The sequence below is a fragment of the Pseudophryne corroboree genome, chromosome 6, assembly GCF_028390025.1.
Source record: "Pseudophryne corroboree isolate aPseCor3 chromosome 6, aPseCor3.hap2, whole genome shotgun sequence".
Taxonomy (NCBI): Eukaryota; Metazoa; Chordata; class Amphibia; order Anura; family Myobatrachidae; genus Pseudophryne; species Pseudophryne corroboree.
The window spans coordinates 619038089-619062266 of record NC_086449.1 but is presented as its reverse complement, the minus strand read 5'-3'; the positions used below and the strand labels follow the sequence as shown (position 1 = coordinate 619062266).

At 42.6% G+C, this 24178-nt stretch overlaps 1 protein-coding gene and 1 long non-coding RNA gene across 3 annotated transcripts in view; one reads left to right on the top strand and one right to left on the bottom strand.

Annotated features, from left to right (window-relative positions):
- SH3TC2 (SH3 domain and tetratricopeptide repeats 2) overlaps positions 1–24178 on the top strand; it is a 108684-nt gene that overhangs the window by 43013 nt on the left and 41493 nt on the right. For both annotated transcript variants that reach the window (XM_063928085.1, XM_063928084.1), the window contains 6 exons: positions 376–583; positions 6336–6412; positions 7722–7917; positions 11586–11719; positions 15385–15426; positions 19327–21030. In XM_063928085.1, the coding sequence (XP_063784155.1) occupies positions 376–583; positions 6336–6412; positions 7722–7917; positions 11586–11719; positions 15385–15426; positions 19327–21030 (2361 nt within the window). The remainder of the gene's footprint in view (positions 1–375; positions 584–6335; positions 6413–7721; positions 7918–11585; positions 11720–15384; positions 15427–19326; positions 21031–24178) is intronic.
- Positions 249–11043, bottom strand: LOC134933122 (uncharacterized). The gene is made up of 2 exons (XR_010179617.1): positions 10955–11043; positions 249–623 (listed from the first exon to the last, which is right to left on the bottom strand). It is a non-coding gene; the product is annotated as an uncharacterized LOC134933122 (long non-coding RNA).

Sequence of the window (24178 nt, the reverse complement as noted above, 5' to 3'; positions counted from 1 at the left end):
CTGTACGAAGAAAACGACACCAAAATGTAAAAAAACTTAATGTCGACCTTTTTTCATGTCGACCTAGTACATGTCGACCTAGAGTCACTGTCGACCTAGAAACCATGTCGACTTACTTACTGTCGTCCAGTAGTGATCAACCTAGACACTGTCGACCTAAGTCTAGTCTATCTAACATACCACACCCGTGTAAATAGTTGTAAACTGCATAGAATCTAACTATAAAGGAGCACAGGGGAGTCAGTCTGTTAAGCGTAAAATTGCGTTTAATCAGGTTCTTATTAATAATTCCAAGCATATATGAAACAAAGAACCATAGGACTTCACCCATGTGTCATGTTGCAGCACAGCCTGTAATGTCTGTAAATCTTGTAGGGTGCTTCTATGCAAGAGCCGTGGTACATGATGCTGGTGCACAAGCGGATGAAGGGAAACCAGAATTCCTAGCTGTGTCCGTCAATGATGTGGTTTATGTGAAAGATATTGGTGATGAATCGTCATGGGAAGGCCAGTCGCTGAGTACAGGAGAGCGTGGTTTATTGTCCATCATAACCGTGGAGCCTCTACCTCATCCCTTCTACCAGTAAGTGCTCATAGAGGTGCAATATTTTCAAATTAAGACACTGGAAGAAAAACAAAAGACTGTCATGTAAAGTAAATGCCACACAGTTCAAGTTGTTGTTTCCTTGTTATTTCTCTCAAACCACCACGTATAAAGCAATATTGCTATAAGGTAGTTCACAAGCAGGGCAGTAACTAGAGGTGCAATCGGTGCTGTTACACAGAATGCAGGGCTCTGGGGATGGCACCATTGCTGCCACACGATCCCTACATCTGACTAGCAGGGTGCCTGGAACTGATTGCCAGTAGTGTTGCTGCAGCGCCTGCTACGGGCAGCACTGTTCTTCCTGGGGGCTGGCAGCCCGGGATCCGGTCTTTAGGACGACAGTAAGTAGGTCGACACTGTATAGGTCGACTTGGTTTCTAGGTCGACAGGGACTCTAGGTCGAAGTGACAAAACGTCGACATGAGTTTTCACATTTTTTTCTTCTTCATTTTTTTTACTTTTTCATACTTTACGATCCACGTGGACTACAATTGGGAACAGTAACCTGCCCGAAGTGAGGGGACACGGTGCACTAATTGGGGTTCCTGGTCACTGTACGGAGAAAACGACACCAAAAAAAGTAAAAACACTCATGTCAACCTTTTCTCATGTCGACCTAGTACATATCGACCTAGAGTCCCTGTCGACCTAGAAACCATGTCGACCTACTTACTGCTGACCAATAGTGGTCTACCTAGACACTGTCGACCTAAGTCTAATCTACCTAACATACCACACCCGGCAGCCCCACCCCCTCAGCATGACATCATGCGCTCATGAAAGCGTTATTGGCACGGGGCTGGTAAAGCCTATTACAAATACTGGGCTCTGAAGGGTTTGAAAGGGATAATATCTATCTATGGGGAAAATAACACAGGATAGACTAGCCATAGCTTTGGTCTAGTAATATGCAGCCTTTTGCTGAGCTGTCACTTACAACAGTTTTCAAGTGTCCTGAAGCCTTATTGCCGGACACCACGACCAGGCTTCATGCTGGGAAGATGGGGCTCCCCTTAGCAATATACTCTCTGGCAAGTGACTGCAGAATACCTGCACTTCCTATGTAGTCATAATAAAGCCACTATAATGTTAAGGAAAACATTAACTGATAAAATTAAAACACATCACCTCCTTTCTTCATATATACATACTGATTCATTCTTACATATTGGGTGAACTAAATCATTAAAATACCTATTTAATTTCTGAGAGCCTCATTAAAACATCACTTAGTGCTCCATGGGGGTCATTCCGAGTTGATCGCTAGCTGCCGTTGTTCACAGCGCAGCGATCAGGCTAAAAAACGGCACTTCTGCGCATGCGCACGGGCCGCAGTGCGCACACGCGACGTACTTTCACAAAAAACTATGCAGTTTCACACAAGGTCGAGCGACTCTTTTCCATCGCTCTGTTGATCGGTGAGTGTTTGACAGGAATGGGGCGTATCTGACCGTTTTCCGGGAGTGTGCTAAAAAACGCAGGCGTGTCAGGTAAAAACGCAGGCGTGCCGGGGGAAACGGGGGAGTGGCTGGCCGAACGCAGGGCGTGTTTGTGACGTCAAAACAGGAACTAAATAGTCTGAAGTGATCGCAAGGTAGGAGTAGGCCTGGAGCTACTGAGAAACTGCATGGAAAAATGTCTGCACTGTTCTGCGATCCTTTCGTTCGCACTTCTGCTTGGCTAAGATACACTCCCAGAGGGCGGGGCTTAGTGTGTGCACTGCTGCTAAAAGCAGCTAGCGAGCGATCAACTCGGAAAGAGGGCCTATATACAGCAACACTACGGCCATTTATAGGTCCTAGGATTCCTCTCATAATATCCTGCATCTTCCACGAATTGGTAAATCTGTAGCAAAGCAGAGAGGGGGCATTTCATAGTGTAACCAGTCTTAGACATGCAAAACCAAAATAATACAAATTTACTGATCAAATAGGGAACTTGAAGGATGGGTTTTTTTCTTGGTGACTTCTTCATTTGATTTATATTTTTAGGCATTGCCAGAAAACACATTTTATTAATGCTAAATTAAAATTTAAGCAGCAAATTCCTTCTTACCACTCCTTCCTATCTATCTGTCCTTGGGGGGTAACTCATACCTGACCTTGCAGCAAATTTGTTAACAGTTGAGCAAAACCATGTGCAGCGCAGGTGTGGCAGATGTAACATGTGCAGAGAGAGTTAGATTTGGGTGGGTTATTTTGTTTCTGTGCAGAGTAAACACTGGCTGCTTTATTTTTATGCTGCAATTTAGATTTCAGTTTGAACTCACCCCACCCAAATCTAACTCTCTCTGCACATGTTATATCTGCCCCCCCTGCAGTGCACATGGTTTTGCCCAACTGCTAACAAATTTACTGCTACGATCACGTCTGAATTACCCTCTTGGACTATTACTGACCCATGTGATGAGCTAGGTCTAAAAACCATGGTATAGTTAAAAGAGAAATAATGTACACTATTAGTTCATAAAACCTGTGTACTAGAATAATGTATGAATAAAGCACCACCAAGGTTGCTCCATTGCTCCCTCTACTGGCATGGTTACTTAATAGCAATCTTTTTTTTGTCCTTTATAATGAGTGAATGAATGAATTAAACTGAATCGCACATTCTGCAACAGTAGCTGTACAAGCAACAGTTAAACAGACCATTTGATGCACCACCATTGTTCTTGTTGTGTTTTCATATACTACCTTTTATAAACTCCATATAACCCAAACCTCCATGTACACCACTCGAGATCACATATCGCACTCAAATGTATTTACCCAGTGCTAGAATATAAAACAGACAGAATATTCACATTTTCTTTCCTGCAACGCAAATACATAAACATTGAGGGTAATTCAGACCTGATCGCTAGGGTGCGTTTTACATCCCTACGATCAGGGAATCGCCGCTTACAGGGGGAGGGTATGGAGTGTGTGCAGGTGTGCAATTGCATGTGTAGCAGAACTGCACAAACATCAGTTTGTGCAGTTTGTGCTCAGCCCAGGACTTACTCAGCTGCTATGATGATCAGGGCTGGAGCTGACGTCAGAAATTCTCCCACAAAACGCTGGGTTCCTCCTGTGTTTTTCTGGACACTCCCTAGAAATGATCAGTTGCCACCCACAAACGCCCTCTTCCTGTCAATCTCTGTGCGATGGCCGGTGCGTTCGTAAGTTTCGCACCATCCTGTCGCTGACCGGCGATCCCCGTTGCTGCGGTCCATCGCACCTGCACATTGCGGTGCATTATGCATGCGCAGCCTGTGAGAAAACGCACAGCATCGATCAGGCCTGAATCGGCCCCATTATCAGGTCCTTTTAAGGGTTTAATAATCAATTTGCATTTAAAATATGTTGCAAAAGACACAGCTATTTAATGGATTTATTCAAGTAGCCATAGTATATTTAAACCTCTAAAAAATTTTCATAAAATGTTTATTTTTTTTAAATTAATTCTGAAGCAAATCAAAAGATACATCAAGCAATGCGATAACAATTGTAGATAATCGGTAATTATTCACCAGGCAAATTGAATGTAAATAACAAATGTAGTAACAATATGCATGTAAGCAGAAGTAAAAGCATATAATGTAAAAAAAATGTCATAAATAAAATAAAACTAAGATGAAGCGTATATTTAACCTTCAAAACACAATTGCAATAAATTAAAAGTGAAGGATATGCTGTGCGAAACCAGAGGGTATCTCACTAAGAAATAGGGGGATCATTGTCTACAAGCCTACTTAAGTACCACGAGATGGATGAGAAACATTGAGTAAGCAATTGTTGTGTCTGTATGGAGTACTTGACATCCGTTGACTCCGTGACAAAATTCCTAGTATGGCCCAGGCCAAATCAAAGGACATAAAATTAACTAAATGGTCCGGGGCATATATATGAACCTGGAGCCAGAAGAGTCTGACCAGAGGACAAGACCACAAACAATGATAGAGATCAGCATTGTTCTCCTGACATTGAGGACACATATACGAGGAGCAGAAACATAAAAAAGCCACAGTGTGGAGTAATGTTCGTTCTGTGATATATAGTCTAGAATTGTTCTCTGTATTAACTAGCAGGAATAATACAACAAGAGTTAAACAGGTTTATAAGGAATATGTCAATGGTGAGATCAGGAATGTGGTGCGGCCACCTGGGCAAGCCAGTTTGGAGTGTACCGTAATCCAAATTGGTGCATATGTAGTGGTTGGAAATTGCCTTATATACCAGAGGAGGATAAGACAAAAGTGTATACGGGGTACTGTCCCAATCTTGAATAGTTTGGCCCATGTAATGTTGAGCCGGATAATAGGCGAAAAGGAAAAGGGGACAAAAAAAAAATCATGCTTCTCAACTGCATGGTGGAATGTGAGGGGCTTCCTAAGAGTTCTATTCACCAATCAATAGAGTGTATACCCCTAGTGACCATGATAGGAAGGATTTGCAGCTAAGCCACGTTGGAACTCTGGGTTACGTAATAGTAGAAGAAAAAGATTTTTATGTGCATTCAAGCTTGTTTTATGGGGTAATATATGCCATAGCTGGCGAGTGTTCCAGAGGAGAAGATTCTCCCGCAGTCCTGGAGGTATCTCCTGGTCATGGAGATGTAGAAAGAGACATAAGATATAATCTGTTAAAAATTTCTCCTCTACATTAGTAAGGAATAAGTATAAATACAAGTACCTTGGAGCCAATCACAGAGATTATGGAAAAGTGCTGCATGGTTATAATATGTGAGGTTAGAAAAATTAATTCCTATTGAAGTCGAAATAGGCCTATTTTATGACGTTTGTGGTTCTACAGAAACTTAACAAAGACCGAATTAAGCTTTTTAGAGTCTTCCATCGAGAGCATTAAAGGTAGTGATTGGAGCAAATAAAACAATCTTCGGAACATAATAATTTTACACAAACTGGCCTTACCCAAATAAGAGATCTGGAGACAACACCACTAATCCAGATCCCAAACCAAAGCTGTTATAGTCGTAGAAATGTTCATATGATAAAGAGAGGAGTGGTTTTAGTAATCTGGACACATAAATAAGTAAAATAAAAGGTATGCTACCATGCCAATATGGGCAGCAAAACCTGGCCACAAGTATAAAACAACAGACTTTTCTGGATTAATATAAAGTCTGGAAATATCCCCAAAGTAAGGACATCAGTTGTTGTATGGAGGCTGTGGGTTCAGCCAAGTAGAGCTACACATCGTCTGCAAACGCCGGAATCTTAATTTCCCTTTAACCTGCTCAAATGCTGTGAATGTTGGGGGCTTGTTGGGTCAATCGGAGAAATGGGTCCAAGGATAATTTAAAAAGAAGCGGAACAAAGAACATCCCTGCCGAATGTGCCTATACATCCTCACCCCCTTCCCCTCCCCGCAGTCCATTCAGTAGTAGAGACGTACAGTATATGGAGAGTTATAGAAGTAGCGGACCAATAAACTTTTGCCTATATGATCTGTGAGAGAATATTTAGTAAGGTTTCGACCAAAGGACGGCATTGAAGGCCTTATGGGTATCAATGCTAAGTAATAGATTGGAAGAGGAAAGGTCATGAGAAGAAATCTCTGTAGCACCAATGGGCAAATCTCTACATTGTAATAAACTAGTCAGATTGAATATACTGATTACCATATTCTTTGACTCTATATTCAGATTTGCTCATTATTAAGGACATAGTAGAATTTGTTTCTTCATAAAAACTTGAACGCTAATGACATTTTGTATATTTACTTAGATGGTTTCTGAAAACGTATCCAATACCCTGTAACGTGACGGAGCAGAACTGCCGGAACATTACATCTCAGCCCATAGGTAACGTTCCTTTCTGTGACACAGACCTGCTAATGTTGTCATTGTGTATATTAATTACAAGCAGTACACTTTCCCTTTGTACTGCAGGATTTCATGTCTAGCAGTGCAATGAATGAAGAGTATTTGTATTAACAAATGTATTACTGCACTTAAAAAAAAGGTTGATTACCATTTTGTTCTGATGTTTCTGTTCAACTATCTCAGGGGCTGATTCTGTGCACGGACGGAAACGGCGAGTTTCAGCATTAAAGCACATGTGCTTGGGGAGGGTGTCCCCACTTCCCTAGAGATTCCAGCCCTGGGCTGGTCAGTTTGGGGCTTGTTGCCGTTATGTCAGGGATGACTCCACCCTCTGTGTCCTCCTGCTATAGTGTCACCATCTCCTCCCCCCCTGTCTGGTTCAGCCTGGTGCTGGTTATTGGAAAATAGGGAGAAGCCCATGCTACATTTACCTCTATTTTCCAATACCAGCCTTGGGAAATGCAGAGTGTGAATTATTTTGATGCGCAGTAAACAGAAAATATGCAGCCTCTATCTCCACTACTCAAGTGAAACACCAATTACTTGTAATCCAAATGCAAAAAAAAAAATGTTTGGCGAGTATATACTGCCGCCCTTTTCAGAAAAATTAGGGTGTTTCTTTTAAATTGTGATAACCTTATGTCTATAAATATTCACACTAAATAGCCTAAAATAGAATTAAAAGGGAACACATTTATTCATTATTTAGGGAAACATTAAGGCTAATAGTCTAGATGTGTGCACACCCACATGGCGCTGGCCACACCCACAAAGCACTGGTCACTCCCCCTCGTCTTCTCACTTGATCATTTTCTGTCCCCGGCCCATGTGACTCTTAATCCGGCCCTGCTGTTAGGGCAGGTGTGTATGCATCTCTCTGTCGTTGGTCTGCATCTGTACAAGAACACACCCTTACTGTGCTAGGCCTATGTCAGGTCCCCCTACGTTTCCTGGAGCAAATGTCACATCCACACAGATCTGCATATACGCTTGGCCTCTTTATTGAGCATGCGCGGAACAATTTTACATATGTTACACTGAGCAAACTGACAAGCATATTCAGACCTCAGTTCTGCCCCAGATTTTGTCTGAGGCAAATAAGGAGCCCGTTCTGAAGCTGTCTTCCAATCACTGCAGCTATCTGATATCAATTCCTCATGGTAGACACACTATATATTAGTGACAGAAAGCATCATAGCTCACAGTGGCACAGTGTGTAATCATGGTGTCCTTTTTGTTAATCATTATATATGTAATGTAAGGTTGATTGTCTTATCTGATGTACCAGGATCAGGCCAGTGCACTGCCAGAGAAAACCACACCGCGACAGAATGGGATGAGCTCAGCTACTGCAGGGGAGATGCCATTGAGGTTGTTGGATTCTTTGTTCCCGGACTCAAGTGGTTTGTTGGAAAATGTTCTTCCACTGGTGTCACTGGTTTTGTCCAGACTAAACATGTGGACCCAAACTGTTTAAAAGCTCTGTAAGTATCCCTATATATTGTTGTTGCTATTGTTAAGCTGTAAACACCTGCATATATACAGTTAGTGCTTTTTTTCTGATGCTGCTCATTGGTATGCACAGGGCTGGCCCAGCAGATAGTCTAGCCATGCAGCTATACAGAGCACCGAGCAGAGAATGGTGTTCTATGCAGCTGTTATCCAGATGGAAACTCTATAAGCTGAGGGCAGAGACACGTTGCAACTACTGTCCTATTCTGGTGTAATACTGCTCGGTGCCACTAGATGTCCCCATTTCCATTGCACCGTGTAATCATTATTATTATTATTATTATTATCATCCTCTATTTATATGGCACCACAAGGGTTCCGCAGCGCCCAATTAGAGTGCATAAACAAGATAATTAAAACAAGAAAATATTGACTTACGGTTGAAGACGACACTGACATAAGTATCAGCAGCAGATGACACTGACATAAGTATCAGGGTGTCAGAAAACCGCAGGATTTGATGCCATCGAAAATTATTTAAGTAAGAGAAGGATAAGCACAGGAGTGTTGAGGGCCCTGCTCGTGAGAGCTTGCATACTAAAGGTTTAATCATGGTTTAATCTTCTGCCTGTGTGTCTGCCCATGCTCCAGTCTACCAGGTGTTAGTACCTTATTGCTCAGATGGGCATCTTGTGGCATGCAACATGGTCTAAAGTTGCTGTTACAAAGGACCTCATTCAGCAGCAGACGCATTCCCCCGGGTCCCGGCGCAGTGCGCATGCACAGGGGCTGTACTTATAGAACCAGTCTATAAGTATGCCCCACCATCAATTTCTTTTCTTTATGATTTAGCTTTTTTCTATAGTATTTTAGTTTGCCCAGGACTTAATCTATCCACTTGTCACTTTGTCCTTCTGTATTATAGTACCTTCTCTAGACAATCTGTTATGTACTATGTGGGACATTTTCTATAATCATGTGAAAATATCTATATGCTTCAGGTCTATATTATACAATAATAAATTCTTCATACTGTAAATTTTGTTTATCAACAATTCTGTAATACTAATTTAGGCCACATGGTGTCACTCATGCTCCAAAGCCACTGCATGTTCCTGATCAACATGTTTATACCTCGTTTAAAATTGTAACTATTGACATTGGGTTTATGTTTTAAATGAACTATGGCACAAGTTCTCAAACTCAGTCCTTAGGACCCCAAACAGATCACATTTTCCAGGTCCCTTCACAGAATTGCAAGTTAAATAATTCGCTCCACCTGTGGCTCTTTTAAAATGTATCAGTGAGTAATGACTACACCTGTGCACCTACTGGTGATCTGGAAAACATGAACTGTGTGGGGTCCTGAGGACCGAGTTTGAGGACCACTGAACTATGGTAATACACATAATATGTGTTGATTTTAGGTACAAACAACAATTATGCATGTGTTGTTATTAACCCTTATATTTATATTTAACATTGTTTTCTATTAGACATACAGATTTTTAGAATAGGTGCTCTCACAGTCAAAATGGTCTTTGACTGAATAAATTCTAACTTTTTAGTTTTTAGTAAAACCCCTTCATTTTCACCCAGACGTTAAGACGTTAAGGAGGGAATTAAATTAGTGGTGGTAATTTACCGCTTGGGGAAAAGGGTGGTAGCCGTTGGCTTTAACGTCCAGGGCTACCCAATTACAGCACCTTTTTCTCACCCGGTAATTACCCTGTTAACACACAGAATACGGAAACAGTCCCTGGACCTATTTGTTAACACTTTTGCGGCTCCCACAAACAGGCCATTTACATACCTCCCAGCATGACCCTCTCCAGGAGGGTCAGAATGCTCTGCTCCTGGGCTTCCCTCTTAATTTGTGATTGCCGTCACCTGTGCTTAAACACCTTTTTCGTATCCATTTACCTGTTCAAAACAGGTGCCTGCAATCATAGATTAAGAGAAAGGTCCAGAAGCAGAGCATTGTGTCCCTCCTGGAGAGGGTCATGTTGGGAGGTATGCATTTAACGCAGATTTCTTTTCCTACTCAGGCTCGAAAAGATATCCTGGTCAACTGTAGCCTGCAGGCTTCCTCCGGTTCCAACTAAACAGCTTTGCTGCTTCAATTAGCCTGTGGTAAATTGGCGCGGCTAATTGAATTCCCCTCTAAGGCTAAATAGGCAAAGTTCATAAATGTAACCAACATCATTAATCGACTTTTACAGCTGGTTTGCCTGATTCACAGTTAGATGAAAATGAGATTGTTTACAAATTGAAAGATTGGGACAAATTAGTCCATTCTGCTGATACACCAAAACCACAGCCTGATCCTCCTAAACTGTGGTCTAGCACCAAAAAAGGATCATTTTACCATTATCAATGCAGTGCCTTGTTTGATCGTCAAAAACAGATTTCCCTCTGTGACGCTTTACTCTAGATCACAGGTTCTCAAACTCGGTCCTCAGGACCCCACACAGTGCATGTTTTGCAGGTCTCCTCACAGAATCGCAAGTGAAATAATTTGCTCCACCTGTGGACCTTTTAAAATATGTCAGTGAATAATGAATACACCTGTGCACTTGCTGGGTTACCTGCAAAACATGCACTGTGTGGGGTCCTGAGGACCGAGTTTGAGAACCACTGCTCTAGATCATACTTGCCTACCTGACCCTCTCCATGAGGGAGAAAATGTTCTGTTCCTGGACTTTCCTGGTAATGTATGATTGCCATCACCTGTGGTGAGCTAGTTAATTGATAAGAAAGGTGTTTCACCACAGGTGATGGCAATCATACATTACCAGGAAAGTCCAGGAACAGAGCATTTTCTCCCTCATGGAGAGGGTCCGGTAGGCAAGTATGCTCTAGATTGTTTGCCATGACAGCAAGCAATGAGACCTTCGCTAGATTATATAAAGATCTTGAAAGACTAATTTATTGACTATTCACATAAATTGTGCGTTGGACAATTGCTGCTTGTGAATTCCAGTGTTTCTGTAGTATTTATAGAATATTTAAATAGCTTTATACTGTATATGCATGAGATTAAACAGTGTAGTCACCAGATCAGATTACCTGCTGATAAATGGAATGCGAATGTATTGGGAGGTCCGCAGTATATGTCTATACAAATCTCCTAGGCCAGGCATTCCCAACCACGGTCCTCAAGGCACACCAACAGTGCAGGTTTTAGGGATATCCAGGCTGCTGCACAGATGATTAAATCAAAATAACTGAGCTACTAATTAAGTCACCTGTGCTGCAGCCTGGATATCACTAAAATCTGCACTGTTAGTGTGCCTTGAGGACCGTGGTTGGGAATGCCTGGCCTAGGCAGAGAGCAAACTCTTGTAGGAGCATATTTATTCATTTATGTGGCCAGTCCATGATAGTAAGGATTGATATTGCTGCAATTTCAGAGTATATCCCTGTAAATATAATTTGATAAGTAATAACCCCTTAATCTAGTATAGTGTATCTGTAAAGGAGGAGGGGGTGGTGGAAGCTGTAACAGATCCCTCAGCTGGGGAGACCACCTCCTTTGTACAACTCCATGTGTATATGTTTTTACTCCCTCAGGCGGTACATGGAGACCCTCACAAAAGTGGGGCACACATAGGTTTGGCTATGCCCTTGGTAACACTGGCCTTATTCTGCATTTTGGGTGGAAAGTACGCCATCAGCATATTTTGATGTTTTCCCTCAGGTGTAAAGATTTATTATTTCTAAGCGAAGATGAGAAGAGTTCCCTTAACTCCCTTGATGAAGATGCTCAGAGAGGATCTGCGGAGCTTCTGAGAAGCCTGGCTCAGACAGACGTCACTTCAGTGTACAGACTGGGTGAGTACATGTAGACTCCGGATTTAGTAGCTTTGGTGAGCTGCAAGGTCACAGTGGGGGTGAACAAATTATGTTTCACACAGAGACACCTTGATCTTCCTTGCAACTACGCTTACATACCCCCTGTCCAGTGCAGCCTTTTTCTCAATAACATTATTATACAGGAGAGCCTGACACTCATTGCCTGAACGGTGCTCTTACGCTGGTCAAATATACCTTAAAATTACCCATATAAAAGTATATGCTATGGGCAGCACTGTGGTCTTGGCTTCGATTCCCAATACAGCCCTAAGTGTGGAGTTTGTATATTCTACCCGTTCTTCTGTGGGTTTCATCTGGTTACTCCAGTTTCCTCCCACACTTTAAAAATATACTTGTAGGTTAATTGGCTCCCAGCATAAAATTAGCCCTAGCGTGAATGTGTGTGCACATGTGGAAGGGAATGTAGACTGTAAAGGCCAGTGCTCACTGGCCGATGTGTTAGAGATGTGTGCTGAGCGAACCGCTCAGCACACATCCCTCCCGCCGCTCAGCACAACGCGATGTGTGCTGAGCGTGCGGGGGGAGACGGGGGGGCGCTCACTTCACCCATCGGGTGAAGTGAGCGACCCGCTAGATAGGCCTGCATGCAGGCCAATCTAGCAGCAGCGATAGCGATGCGCGGGGCTGCGCATCGCTATCGCTGTAGGGGGTACACACGGGTACACACGGAGCGATAATGCTTAAATTCTAAGCAATCTAGTCAGATTGCTTAGAACAGGGCTGGCCAAACCGGTCCTCGAGATCTACCAACAGTTCATGTTTTCCAGGCCTCCTGGAGATCTGTAGAATTGTCAGTTAGGAATTAATGCAGCACATCTTAATTAGTAATGACTACACCTGTGCACTAGCTAGGTGGTCCGGAAAATGTGAACTGTTGGTAGATCTTGAGGACTGGTTTGGCCAGCCCTGGCTTAGAATATCGCTCCGTGAGTACCCCCCTTAAGCTCCACTGGGGCAGGGACTGATGTGAATCTGCAAATACGTATTCTCTAATGCACTGTGGAATAGTTGTGAGCTATACACTGGCCCACTTTCTGCTATATATCTGTACTTGAGGTTGGTTGTGCATTTAGGGGGTAATTCAGACCTGATCGGAGCAGCAAATTTGTTAGCAGTTGGGCAAAACCATGTGCACTGTGGGGGGGGGGGGGGGGGGGGCAGATATAACGTATGCAGAGAGAATGTCTCCACATTACTGCCTCATAGCGTTGAGGTCATGGGTTCGATTCCCATCCTGGCACTGTGAAATAAGTGTGAGCTATACAAATAACTGGTAATAAAGAAATAAATATACTGTCCCGCTTTTTACTATATCCTTGATCGTCACACAACATTTACACAATTGAGTATGCACAAAAATTGTAGAATATTTGCATATTGCTCAGTGGCAAGTAAATGAGGATGATGCCAGGGATCCGGGAGTCGCTAGGAGTAGGAAGGATAACGTAGCCTGTTTGTGCATTTCTTTTCTTTTATGAAATATCAGAAACCGATCTAAACAGAGCGCTGGTTGCAAGCTTGACCCCTGATAACCTTATTTAAAGAGTGGCTGATAGATGATTGCACTTGAACAGATTTTTCCTTCAGTTCAAATGGTATTGGATCAATATGTACTAGCTTGTGAATACAAAGTCACTCACTTCATAAATTAAGTGTTAATCTGTGGAAACAGTCTGTAACTAATGAGATGCTCTTGGATTTTCAATAATTGTCAGTTTAAGTGGTTCAGTGAAGTGTTTTTGTGTGCTGCATCTATAGAGCTATAATTACTCCATTATGGTGTATTTAGCCCAATTCCAACATCGCCTTCCGCATTCACCTGATTCATTCTACACTTAAGGGTTACCTGTCATGGCTAGATGTAGTGGTCTCACAGTGATGGCCTATCAGTGTGTATGCTAGCGTAGTGTGTGTTACAACTGTGCGTAGCTTACTGGTTTTTAAGATCCGCTAAGGGTGATTACTAATTCCAATTACAGGCATTTTCACTTGTTTGTTAGGTATGAATGAAGACAATCCCCCTATTCATTTCTTTATGTACTGTAGCTGAATGTGCAAATATCAGAGTGTCCTACATACTTTCGCCCACAGAATGGCTCTCCGCAATTCCTTATTTATAGTGTGCAATTGTAAAGAATGTCTAGAGGCAGCAGACTCAGAGGAAGGAACAGTTTTGGTGCTAACTTTCTTCCAGAACACTATCTATCTATCTATCTATCTATCTATCTATCTATCTATCTATCTATCTATGTTGGGTACGGGATACCGTCTGTTTAAAATCCTGACAGAGGTGCTGGAGGAAGGTAACTCCAATTCTAACCCTAACCCTCCCTTCCCGCAACCTAAACCTTACCCACAACATAACCCTAAGACTCCCCGGCATACTTACATTCTGGCATCGGCATTCTGACAGCTGTCAGGATTCCTGCGCCCACATTCTGACCACCAGTATGCCAACTACTGTGCATGCCATCTATCTATCTATCTATCTATCTATCTATCTATCTATCTATCTATCTATCTATCTATCTATCTATCTATCTGTATTCTGGATATTCTGGAAAAAGGTGCATGTGCACAGGAAAATCGCAAAGGCTCTGGCACAGTGCTAGAGTCTTTGGTTTTACTGCTCGAGGGCCCACACCTTCCTCTAGGGATCAGGATCCAAACTGTGCATTTGAATTATACATTATACATGTTACATAATACTGCACAGGACTATGGTTCAATTTCTACAATGCATTCCTCTTCATAATATGGTACATTATCATGCATGCACTAACAGTATAATCAGATTAAGGAGGGGTGCAGGGCATACTGTAACCCGGGCCCCCCTTTGTCAGGAGGCCCCCCAGCTGGAGCACACTGACATCACTAGCTTTCACTCTTACGCAGCACCAGAACCATGCAGCTAGAATGCGGGTAAACAGTTTGTAGTGCAGGCAGAGACTCAGGTTTCATGAGATACCGACAGAGCTTTCCATCCAGAGGAGAGATAGGAGGGTGGAGAGAGCTGTAAGTGGCACAGGGATCCCAGCTTTAATATACTGTACCATTGGTTTAAATTAATTATACACATTCCATTCATCCCAACATGAGCCATTCCAGGAGGGACAGAAAGTTCTCTACCTGGACTTCCTTCTTAAGTTATGATTGTATCACCTGTGTTGAAATACCTTTCTTATCAATTAAATAGTTCAACACAGGGGACATCAATCATATATAAGAGGGAATTCAAGATAGAGAGCATTTTGTCCCTCCTAGAATGGTCATGTTGAGAATTCTGCACAATCTAATATCCAAATAACCTTAGGGGTGCCTGGGGCACTTAAGATATGGGGTCTGTAAAGTCACTGTTAATGGGGCAATTTTATCATCATCTTGATCCAGATTCCTGGGACTGAGAATTGCGCACATTATAAATCCTGAGTAGCATAAGAAGTATGTGCTGTACCAACTGACAACAGACAAACAATACAGCTGTATATTGGTCAGGATAGTAACCTACACCATTTACAAACAACATATGTATTAATATGAAAGAGGAAATATAAGTGGTTTTATATGCTTGGAAAGAACTAGTTTGCATTGCAGTGACGGTATCTCTCTTCCACAATTTACAGATGGCCTGGATCCAGTCGAAATATATCTTAAATCCTCTCTGAGTAAGTTAAACCATGAATTAATAAAAACATATCCATATTCTTTTCTGCAGCTAGCTTTTCTTGTAACATGACAGAAAGTGCTGATTGGTTTCTTTACAAGATTATTACTTTTACTATGGTCATTGTTGTGCTTTTGTCAATTTTAAACACGTATTGCATTGTTCTGATGCACACAGTGGGGCTTCCTTAAAGTTGGACATACCCGATTTCTTTTTATGTAACCTACTGTATGCATATCCCTACTGCACATTTCTACCAAAAATGTGTACATCCTTATCTAGATTTTTTGCATATTCGTGGCCTGCATCCCCTTACACTTGGAGAGATAAAGTGGGCGAGCAAGTGTAAACTGAAGAGTAAGGGAGTTTTCACATGGGTATGAATAAGTAGCAGGGTCGTGTGGTCAGTGTAGGCTGGGGAGGCACAGCCTCACCTATCATGCTCGGTATACTCCAGAGTATTGACTATAAAAATGATAAGAATAATACAAAGATGATATTTATAAATGGATCTAACACAGGTTATACTGCTGCACCTTTGCATAATGCCCACATGAACCCTCGGGTTCATATATATGTGTGTAAATCTGGCTCTAATACTAGCCAGTGCCTCCCCAGCCACTGACCTCACCGCACATCACTGATGCTGCAATTAGCCTGCGGGAAGTTGTAGCATCTAATTGAATTCCCCCCATAATCTCTTATCTCTTCATATCGTAGCAACACGAAATTAAGGTTTGCTCAGATGTATATGCCCTATAGACAGATGTTATGTCAGATTTTGCCTGCTATAAACCCTCAGCTGCTAGGAGAGATCCTGTCTTACAAGTACCAATGTTTCTTTCTCAAGCCCCTAGTATTACAATAGATTTTGTAATGCTTTAAAATAGGTTTTGGATGCTTCAGATGCTAAATCACAAAAAAATAAATTATGGAATTTTTTTTTTGCAAAAACACAATAAAATTAACTGGCATACTGTAATAAAAGAGGCACAGAGCGAAAATGTGACACTATGGGGTATATTTACTAAAAATCGTATTTTTCTGAATGATGTTAAAGTTCAAACACGAATGACATCGAATGTGTGAAATTGCAACTTTTTGAATTTTTTACGCCTCACTTACTATGCTGTCGTATTCTGCATTTTCGAGTTTTCCGATGTCGATGTCATTCGTATTTTCGGCCAGTGTTTTACGGGAGTGAATAGTAAAACACTGCCGACATTAACACAATGAATCTCGGCCGGATCTGTGAGAAAAATTTTTAAAAATCAAGAAAAAATTTGCGTGGGGTCCCCCCTCCTAAGCAAAACCAGCCTCGGGCTCTTTCAGTCAGGCAGCGCACGGCAGAGATACAATGTAGCGCATAAGCGCTACATTGTATCCAATGGTGGAAACTTTGCGATCAGCGGTTGAGGTTACTCGCGGTCAACCGCTGACCGCAAAGTTCCCACCATTGGATACAATGGAGCGCCTATGCGCTACATTGTATCTTCAGTGCGCAGCCTGACTGTCAGATCAGGAGCGCACAGCCAGTCAGGAGAGTGCCAAGACGTGGCGCTCCCTGATTGGCTGAAGGGACCCTCTTTGACAGGAGTCACGTGGGGTCCCGGCAGTCGGGGAAAGGGGTCCCATGTGTAAACATGGGACCCCTTTCAGTGCGTGGTTTGGGTTTTCCAGTTTTCTTTTTTTGCCAAGTACGTGGATTACAAAGAGGACACAAGCTACACTGGATTGTGTGAGTATTTGCCCTCATTCCGAGTTGTTCGCTCGCAAGTGAATTTTAGCAGATTTGCTCATGCTAAGCCGCCGCCTACTGGGAGTGAATCTTAGCATCTTAAAATTGCGAACGATGTATTCGCAATATTGCGATTACACACCTCGTAGCAGTTTCTGAGTAGCTTCAGACTTACTCGGCATCTGCGATCAGTTCAGTGCTTGTCGTTCCTGGTTTGACGTCACAAACACACCCAGCGTTCGCCAAGACACTCCTCCGTTTCTCCAGCCACTCCTGCGTTTTTTCCGGAAACGGTAGCGTTTTTTCCCACACGCCCATAAAACGGCCTGTTTCCGCCCAGTAACACCCATTTCCTGTCAATCACATTACGATCGCCAGAACGATGAAAATGCCGTGAGTAAAATTACTAAGTGCATAGCAAATTTACTTGGCGCAGTCGCAGTGCGGACATTGCGATGCGAAGATTTTTACCGAGCGAACAACTCGGAATGAGGGCCATAATTTTATTCACAGGTACCCAGTGGATTCTACATGGAGAAGTGGACCGAGCCTCGTGTGAACATAGGTAAGTATGTGTGTATGTAGGTGTGCATGTATGTAATAAAGTTTTACTGTCACGGTGTGTGTGTCCTGTTTTTTCTTGGGTATTTTTTTTGTAGTAGTACTACAGGTACCAGCGGGCCCGTTTTTCCACCGCATGCTGGTACTTGTGGTTCTCCAAGTACCAGCTTGCGGGGGAGGCTTGCTGGGACTTGTAGTACCCCTACGCTTTTTGTCCTCCGTATTTTTGGCACCAGGACCAGGTGTAGAGCCCGGTGCTGGTTGTTCAAATATGGGGGAACCCCTGTCAATTTCCCCCCCATATTTTTACAACCAGGACCGGCTCAAAGAGCCCGAGGCTGGTTATGCTTAGGAGGGGGGACCCCACGCATTTTTTTTGTGTGAATTTTAACACTTTCCCACCCCTTCCCACTGATAAACATGCACGGATCCCATGGATCCGTGCATGCCTATCAGAACACGGTAAAAAAAAGCAGGTCTATTTTAAAACTGCTTTTTTTTACGAATTGTATTTTTTCACGGCAGTGTTTGGCTATTGCCGGCAGTGTTTGTGATTTGGAATTTTTAGTAAATTACTGAGTTGTATAAAATAACAGGCGTATTTGACCAATGGTGTATTCATTTGTAATTTTTTTCTTTGACTTGCAAAAAAAAATACGAATGCCCTCATCATTGCCGAGATTTTGGTTTAGTAAACTCCCGAGATGACACTTTGAAGAAAAAACACCAAATCGGTCAAAATCGGGAGCTTAGTAAATACACCCCTATGTGACATACTGCAAAGACTGAAAACAGCAGAGCGTGTCCTGTGTCATAAAGAATGTAATGATTGGATTAGAAGCAGGGGTAGCCAACCCTGGTCCTCGAGAGCTACCAACAGTGCACGTTTTCCAGGTCTCCTCACAGTCCACCTGTGGATCTTTTAAAATGTGACAGTTAGTAATAACTGCACATGTGCACCTGCCAGGTGAGCTGGAAAACGTGAACTGTTGGTAGCTCTTCAGGACCAGGGTTGTCTACCAATTAGAGCTTGAAAATTTATCGCATGATCCTCTACCATCCAATCACTTGCTTCTCCCTTACACCATAAAATATGATAGATTTTCTGCATTTTAGCCCACTGCTTTTAAATGAAGATCTATATAACTCGCCAACTTGTCGAGGTGTATGGTGATAACGCCATGTCACAGAAACAGGTTTGGGTTTGGTGCACTGCCTTTGATAACTGTAGGACAGACGTTCAAGATGAGTAGTGACCTGGCCCGCCAAGCACGTACCAAACCGAACCTGTCTCCGTGACATGATGTTATCACTGTACACCTCAAAAGTTGACAATGAATTTCAGCTGTTGATGTGCCCTTCATACGCAGAAATCTTATCACACTACACACCTCAATGTTTGGCCATGGTTCTGCCAGTCCTGACATTATGATGGCCGTGAGGGAAAGCAGTGGTCTACATGCTCTGGCGTGGTGGGAAATTAGACTGAAATAGAGAACATTGCACTCGTGAGAGGTCTTGTTACCTTACTTATTGAACCAACCTCGTACAGCTAATATATATTTCTATTTTATTTTAATTGACATTGTATTTATCTTCTAGGCACAAGAGAAGAGTATGGTGAAATGCAGACATCTGACAGCTGGGAGGAGATTGAAGCTGTCAGTGATTCCTCAAAATGCAGTGTCTCTGAGAAGTCCAGTCCAGATTCGGAGTGGAGATATGGGGAGGAGGGCTTCCATGTGCATGGGCAGGAGGACATTGATGACCCAAAGTTCTTTGTTGATTTAAATGCTAGTGACATAGAAGACTCCGAAGTTTTTGACCCAATTTTGACATTTCTCAATAAAGAGGGCTATGATTCTCACTTCCAGCCCTTGTATGATCTATCTATGTCTTTTCTCAGCTCCACATTTTATGGGTTTTCTGAAGAGGAAGACTTGGTGATGTACCTGGAAACATCTCGAAACTGGGCCAAGAGGAACAACATGTCTTGGGCTCACATCCGTTGTTGTTTTCTTCTGGGACGGATTTGCGCCAAACGGATGAAACTATCCCAGGCGAGGGTTTATCTTGAAGAAGCCTTAAGTGCCATTAACCATGGATTTCTTGATTTGCACCTCTTGGCTGCCTTGTATGGGAATTTATCAGCTATTTACTTGAAGCAAAATTTGAAATCTAAGCAAGAGCTGCTGCTGGAAAAGGCGGCCAGTCTCCTAACCTGCTTACCTCAGCACGCGTTTAGCTCAGAGAATGAGCTTGAGGTGCTCAAATATGTTTTCAGGAAAGCTGTAATTGTTAACAATGCCTCCTTAGAATCCCGCATTTGCTTCCTCATGTTCCGGCTGCTCCATCAGCTTGGAAGAAATGATGAAGCTTTACCTTTTCTGGAACGCTTGCAGTTTCTTCTCATCACCTCATGCTCTCAGACCTTAACCTCCAATACAAGCGTTATGCCCATTTTATGTTACTTGTATGACAAGAAATATCTGCCTCATGTTGCTTTGGCATCAGCCAGGCTGTGCAAATCACCTGGCATGAAAACGGCACCGTCTCCTTTGTGGAGAGTTGTGGTAGTTATGCAGAACATATCCAAAATCATGGGTTGTCCATTAAAAGGTAATCATATTCCCGCTCAAGCTACTCCTTACCTAAAGCAAACCCTGTCCTCCTCATATGAGAGTGGAGATGTAAAAGCTCAGAGGACACTATGTCTTATCTTAGCCAAGCTTTATCTCCAGCACCATCTGCTGTCAGGTGCCATTGGTTACACTAAAAGAGCTGTTGAGTTGGGTCGATGGACAAGTGAAGAAGAAACCTTTGAATCGTCCTTGTTTTTGGGTTGGCTGTATATCTTAGATGTCAATTACGAGCAAGCTTGTCAAATTCTGATGCCTCTGCTAGACTCAATGCAAGAAACGGACAGCACCACTCAGTGCGGTGTTGTACATAATCTCCTTGCAAATGCCAAGATGATGGACAGAAAGATACTTGATTCATCGAGAGGCTATTCCCATGCACTTAAAATGGCCACTGAAACTGGTAACAGAAGGAACCAAGCCATAGCCCTGGCAAACTTTGGGAGATTGGCGATGTTCTGCCAAGCCCTTATAATGGCAGAGAGATATTTCCTAAAGTCTGTCCAGCTTTTCATGGATGTGCAGAGCTGTGGTGACGCAGAGAGAGAACTGGCCCAAGTTCTGCAATGGTTAGGAAAACTTCTGATTGAAAAACAGAAGCTCGATGATGGCAGAGTTTGTTATGAGTTGGCCTTACTGTTTGCCATAAAGTCCAGCAACCTGAAAAGTGAGTAAGCCAGTTATATATTTGTTTCTGTGGTGCTGTAGCTCCCAATTGTTTTACATTAATAAATAGTGAGTTAGGTGGGATGCATGCATTAATCTAAAAATACAGCATTTACTTAAACAAACTTTACCCCTAGAATATTTTTATTATTATTAATTCCCCTTCAGTGTTAGAATATTTAAAATAGATGGGGATTATACAAACGTATGTTATATGTTTTCTGAATATGATGTATGTATTTATTTATTTACTAGCAGTTAATTATATAGCGCACACATATTCCACAGCGCTTTATAGAGAATATTTGCACATTCATATCAGTCCCTGCCTCAGTGGAGTTTACAGGCTATATTCCCTACCACATACAGTATGCAAGCACACATATTCACACTAGGGTTAACTTTTTTTTCGTTGGGAACCTACCAGTATATTTTTGGATTGTGGGAGGAAACCGGATTACCCGGAGGAAACCCACACAAGCAAGGGGGGAGAATATACAAACTCCACATAGTTAGGGCCATGGTGGAAATCAAACCCATGACCTCGGTGCTGTGAGGCAGTAATGCTAACCACTACACCATCCGTACTGCACACTCTTTATTTAACCTATAAGTAGAGGAGTAAGTGATAGCCCCTAAATATGTAGTGACTGCAGATCAGTAACTGACTCAAATACCAAGAAAGATTTACTGTAATGTAAAGAAAAATCTCAATTTCAGTTACACCTTTGACCCAGTAGAGAATAAACCAAAATATATAAAATGTGAGACTTATTAGTTAAATAAATAAAAAAATAAGATACAGATATGTAGTGATGTGTAGTAATGTACACCCCGCTGAAAATGATGGGGCTTATACAATATTGGGAGCACAGCAAAAGGAGGAAAATGTGCAAAACCATGTTACACTGCAGGTGGGGCAGATTTTAAATCTGCAGAGATGTAAGGGCCGCACACGCGGGGGAGATTTCCCCAGAGATGTGTAGCATGAACGCTCAGCACACATCTCTCCCCCGCTGAGGGACGGGGAAGGGGCGCTCATTTCACCCAGCGGTGAAAGGAGCGACCTGCTAGATTGTGCCTGCATGCAGGCCAATCTAGCACAGGCGATAGCACATTTTGCCACACACTAGAGTCCCTTATTCATGTTATGCCACACAGTAGCACCCCTTCTATACATTATGCCACACAGTAGTACCCCTTATACACCTTATGCCACACAGTAAAGCCCCTTATTACACTCTGTAGGTACACTGGAAGGCAGAGTTCCTTAGTGAGTTCTTGACAGTGCTGGCAGCCATGGCTGCCATCAGAAATTGTGGGACCTGGGACTGACAAAATAGAAGGGTACCCATCACAGCAGCCTCCCCCTGTGCCCCACCAGCAGCCTCACACGGGAGCAATAATCAGTGGCAGGGGAGGCAGGCCGAGTGACTTGTGCCCCAGTTATGCCCCTGCCGGCCAGCCTTTGCCGATTCATATATGCTTAGTGGAATAGGATGCCCTGACTTAGACTTGGGCTTGCTATTCCACTTGTAAAAAGTAATGACATTCTGAAATAAAAAAATACTTTTAATTTATCATGGTTGGCAGATGAGAAAAGGGTCGAGGGGGGGTGCATATTTAATACTTGGACGACTATCACCAGAAATAGCATGACGGTATCCTTTGCTACATATAGGGAGAGGCCATGTCTTGGGTAAAACTCCCTTGCATAAACTGGTCCATTAGACATCCTGTGATAATACATTCCATCACATTTACAAGTTGTAAAATATGACAATGTTTGAAGTTCTTCCTGTTTTGTTTGTATTATAATCCTTCTCACTGAAATGTTTATACTTGTCCTGTGTTGGTAGGCTGCATTTACAGTGTACACTGTCCTACAATCCCATTATAGGGCCTGACCTACATACACTGCTGATTTTAACGTAGTCAAACGATTATTTGCAAGTGCGCAAGTATTTCTGAAAACCCCTACGACACATGCATTACACAGTGCGTACTGAGGGAGTGGGCCAGGTGTGTCAATGTGCACAGCGCTCACAGACACACAGCCGTAAGCATAGAAGAAGGCCATGGTCAGATGGAGAAACTGCACCTGGCTGGTTCAATTTTATGAGGTATAAGAACACCAATCGGTATTACAGAGGTCGTCACCATCCTTGCACATTCTTCCCCACAAAAGTACACACTGCTGCATTCGCTTTTGCGTGCGACCCATAATCACATAATCTTTGCCCTACAGTTATATTCAAATGCCGGGGATAATTTACCGCATGACAAAAAGAGGCGCAATGCTATCCAATTATAGCCCATTTTTTTTGTGCGTTAAATGACCCGTTTTTGGGTGATAACTCATGAGATCCAGAATATGTTCCCATGTATTATTGCTGGAAAATGTGTCTCTGAGGCCGGTTTATTGGAGATTCTGGCTAATCCCTGATAAATGCCGGCAGTCAGGGTTAATTGGATAGCACATGAGGATCCAGTAGCTGCGGTAATTTAATTAATGCACTTGATTCTTAGTTAAAAATAATCATATCTTGCTTTAAATCTGCATTTTCCCTTACTATAAATGTTATATATATATATATATATATATATATATATATATAGAACATATATAGGGGGCGCTCCATAGTGCATAAAAACTTTTTATTTTTAAAATTATACACAAGGTATTTAAAACCAACTGTAAGTATTCGTACCAGAAGGCAACCAGTGTGGGCTGGTTACCACGTGATTCAAATCAAAATGATCAATTGGAAAGGCAGAAACAAGTGTCAGGCGATCATACCGGATACCTCCACCCGCCGACGGCTGGTCTCCCCAGACTCTCGGGCAGGAATCACACACGTCCCCGACTCCTCGCTCAGCAATGCCAACGATCGTGTACGTCACCAGGCTCCGCCCCAACGCGTTTCGTCATAGACTTCGTCAGGGTCCTCTGCTAAGTGTATTTATATATACACATCATATATTTTCTCTGTCACGTATTAATCAGCGCTATATCATATTTGTTTGTATATATATATATATATATACAATTCCAATGGCGGACAATAAGGCACTCCAGAGGCTCACTGTAAACGGCAACAATGTATTGACAAAAGCGACGTTTCGGGGCAGAGCCCCTTCCTCAAGGC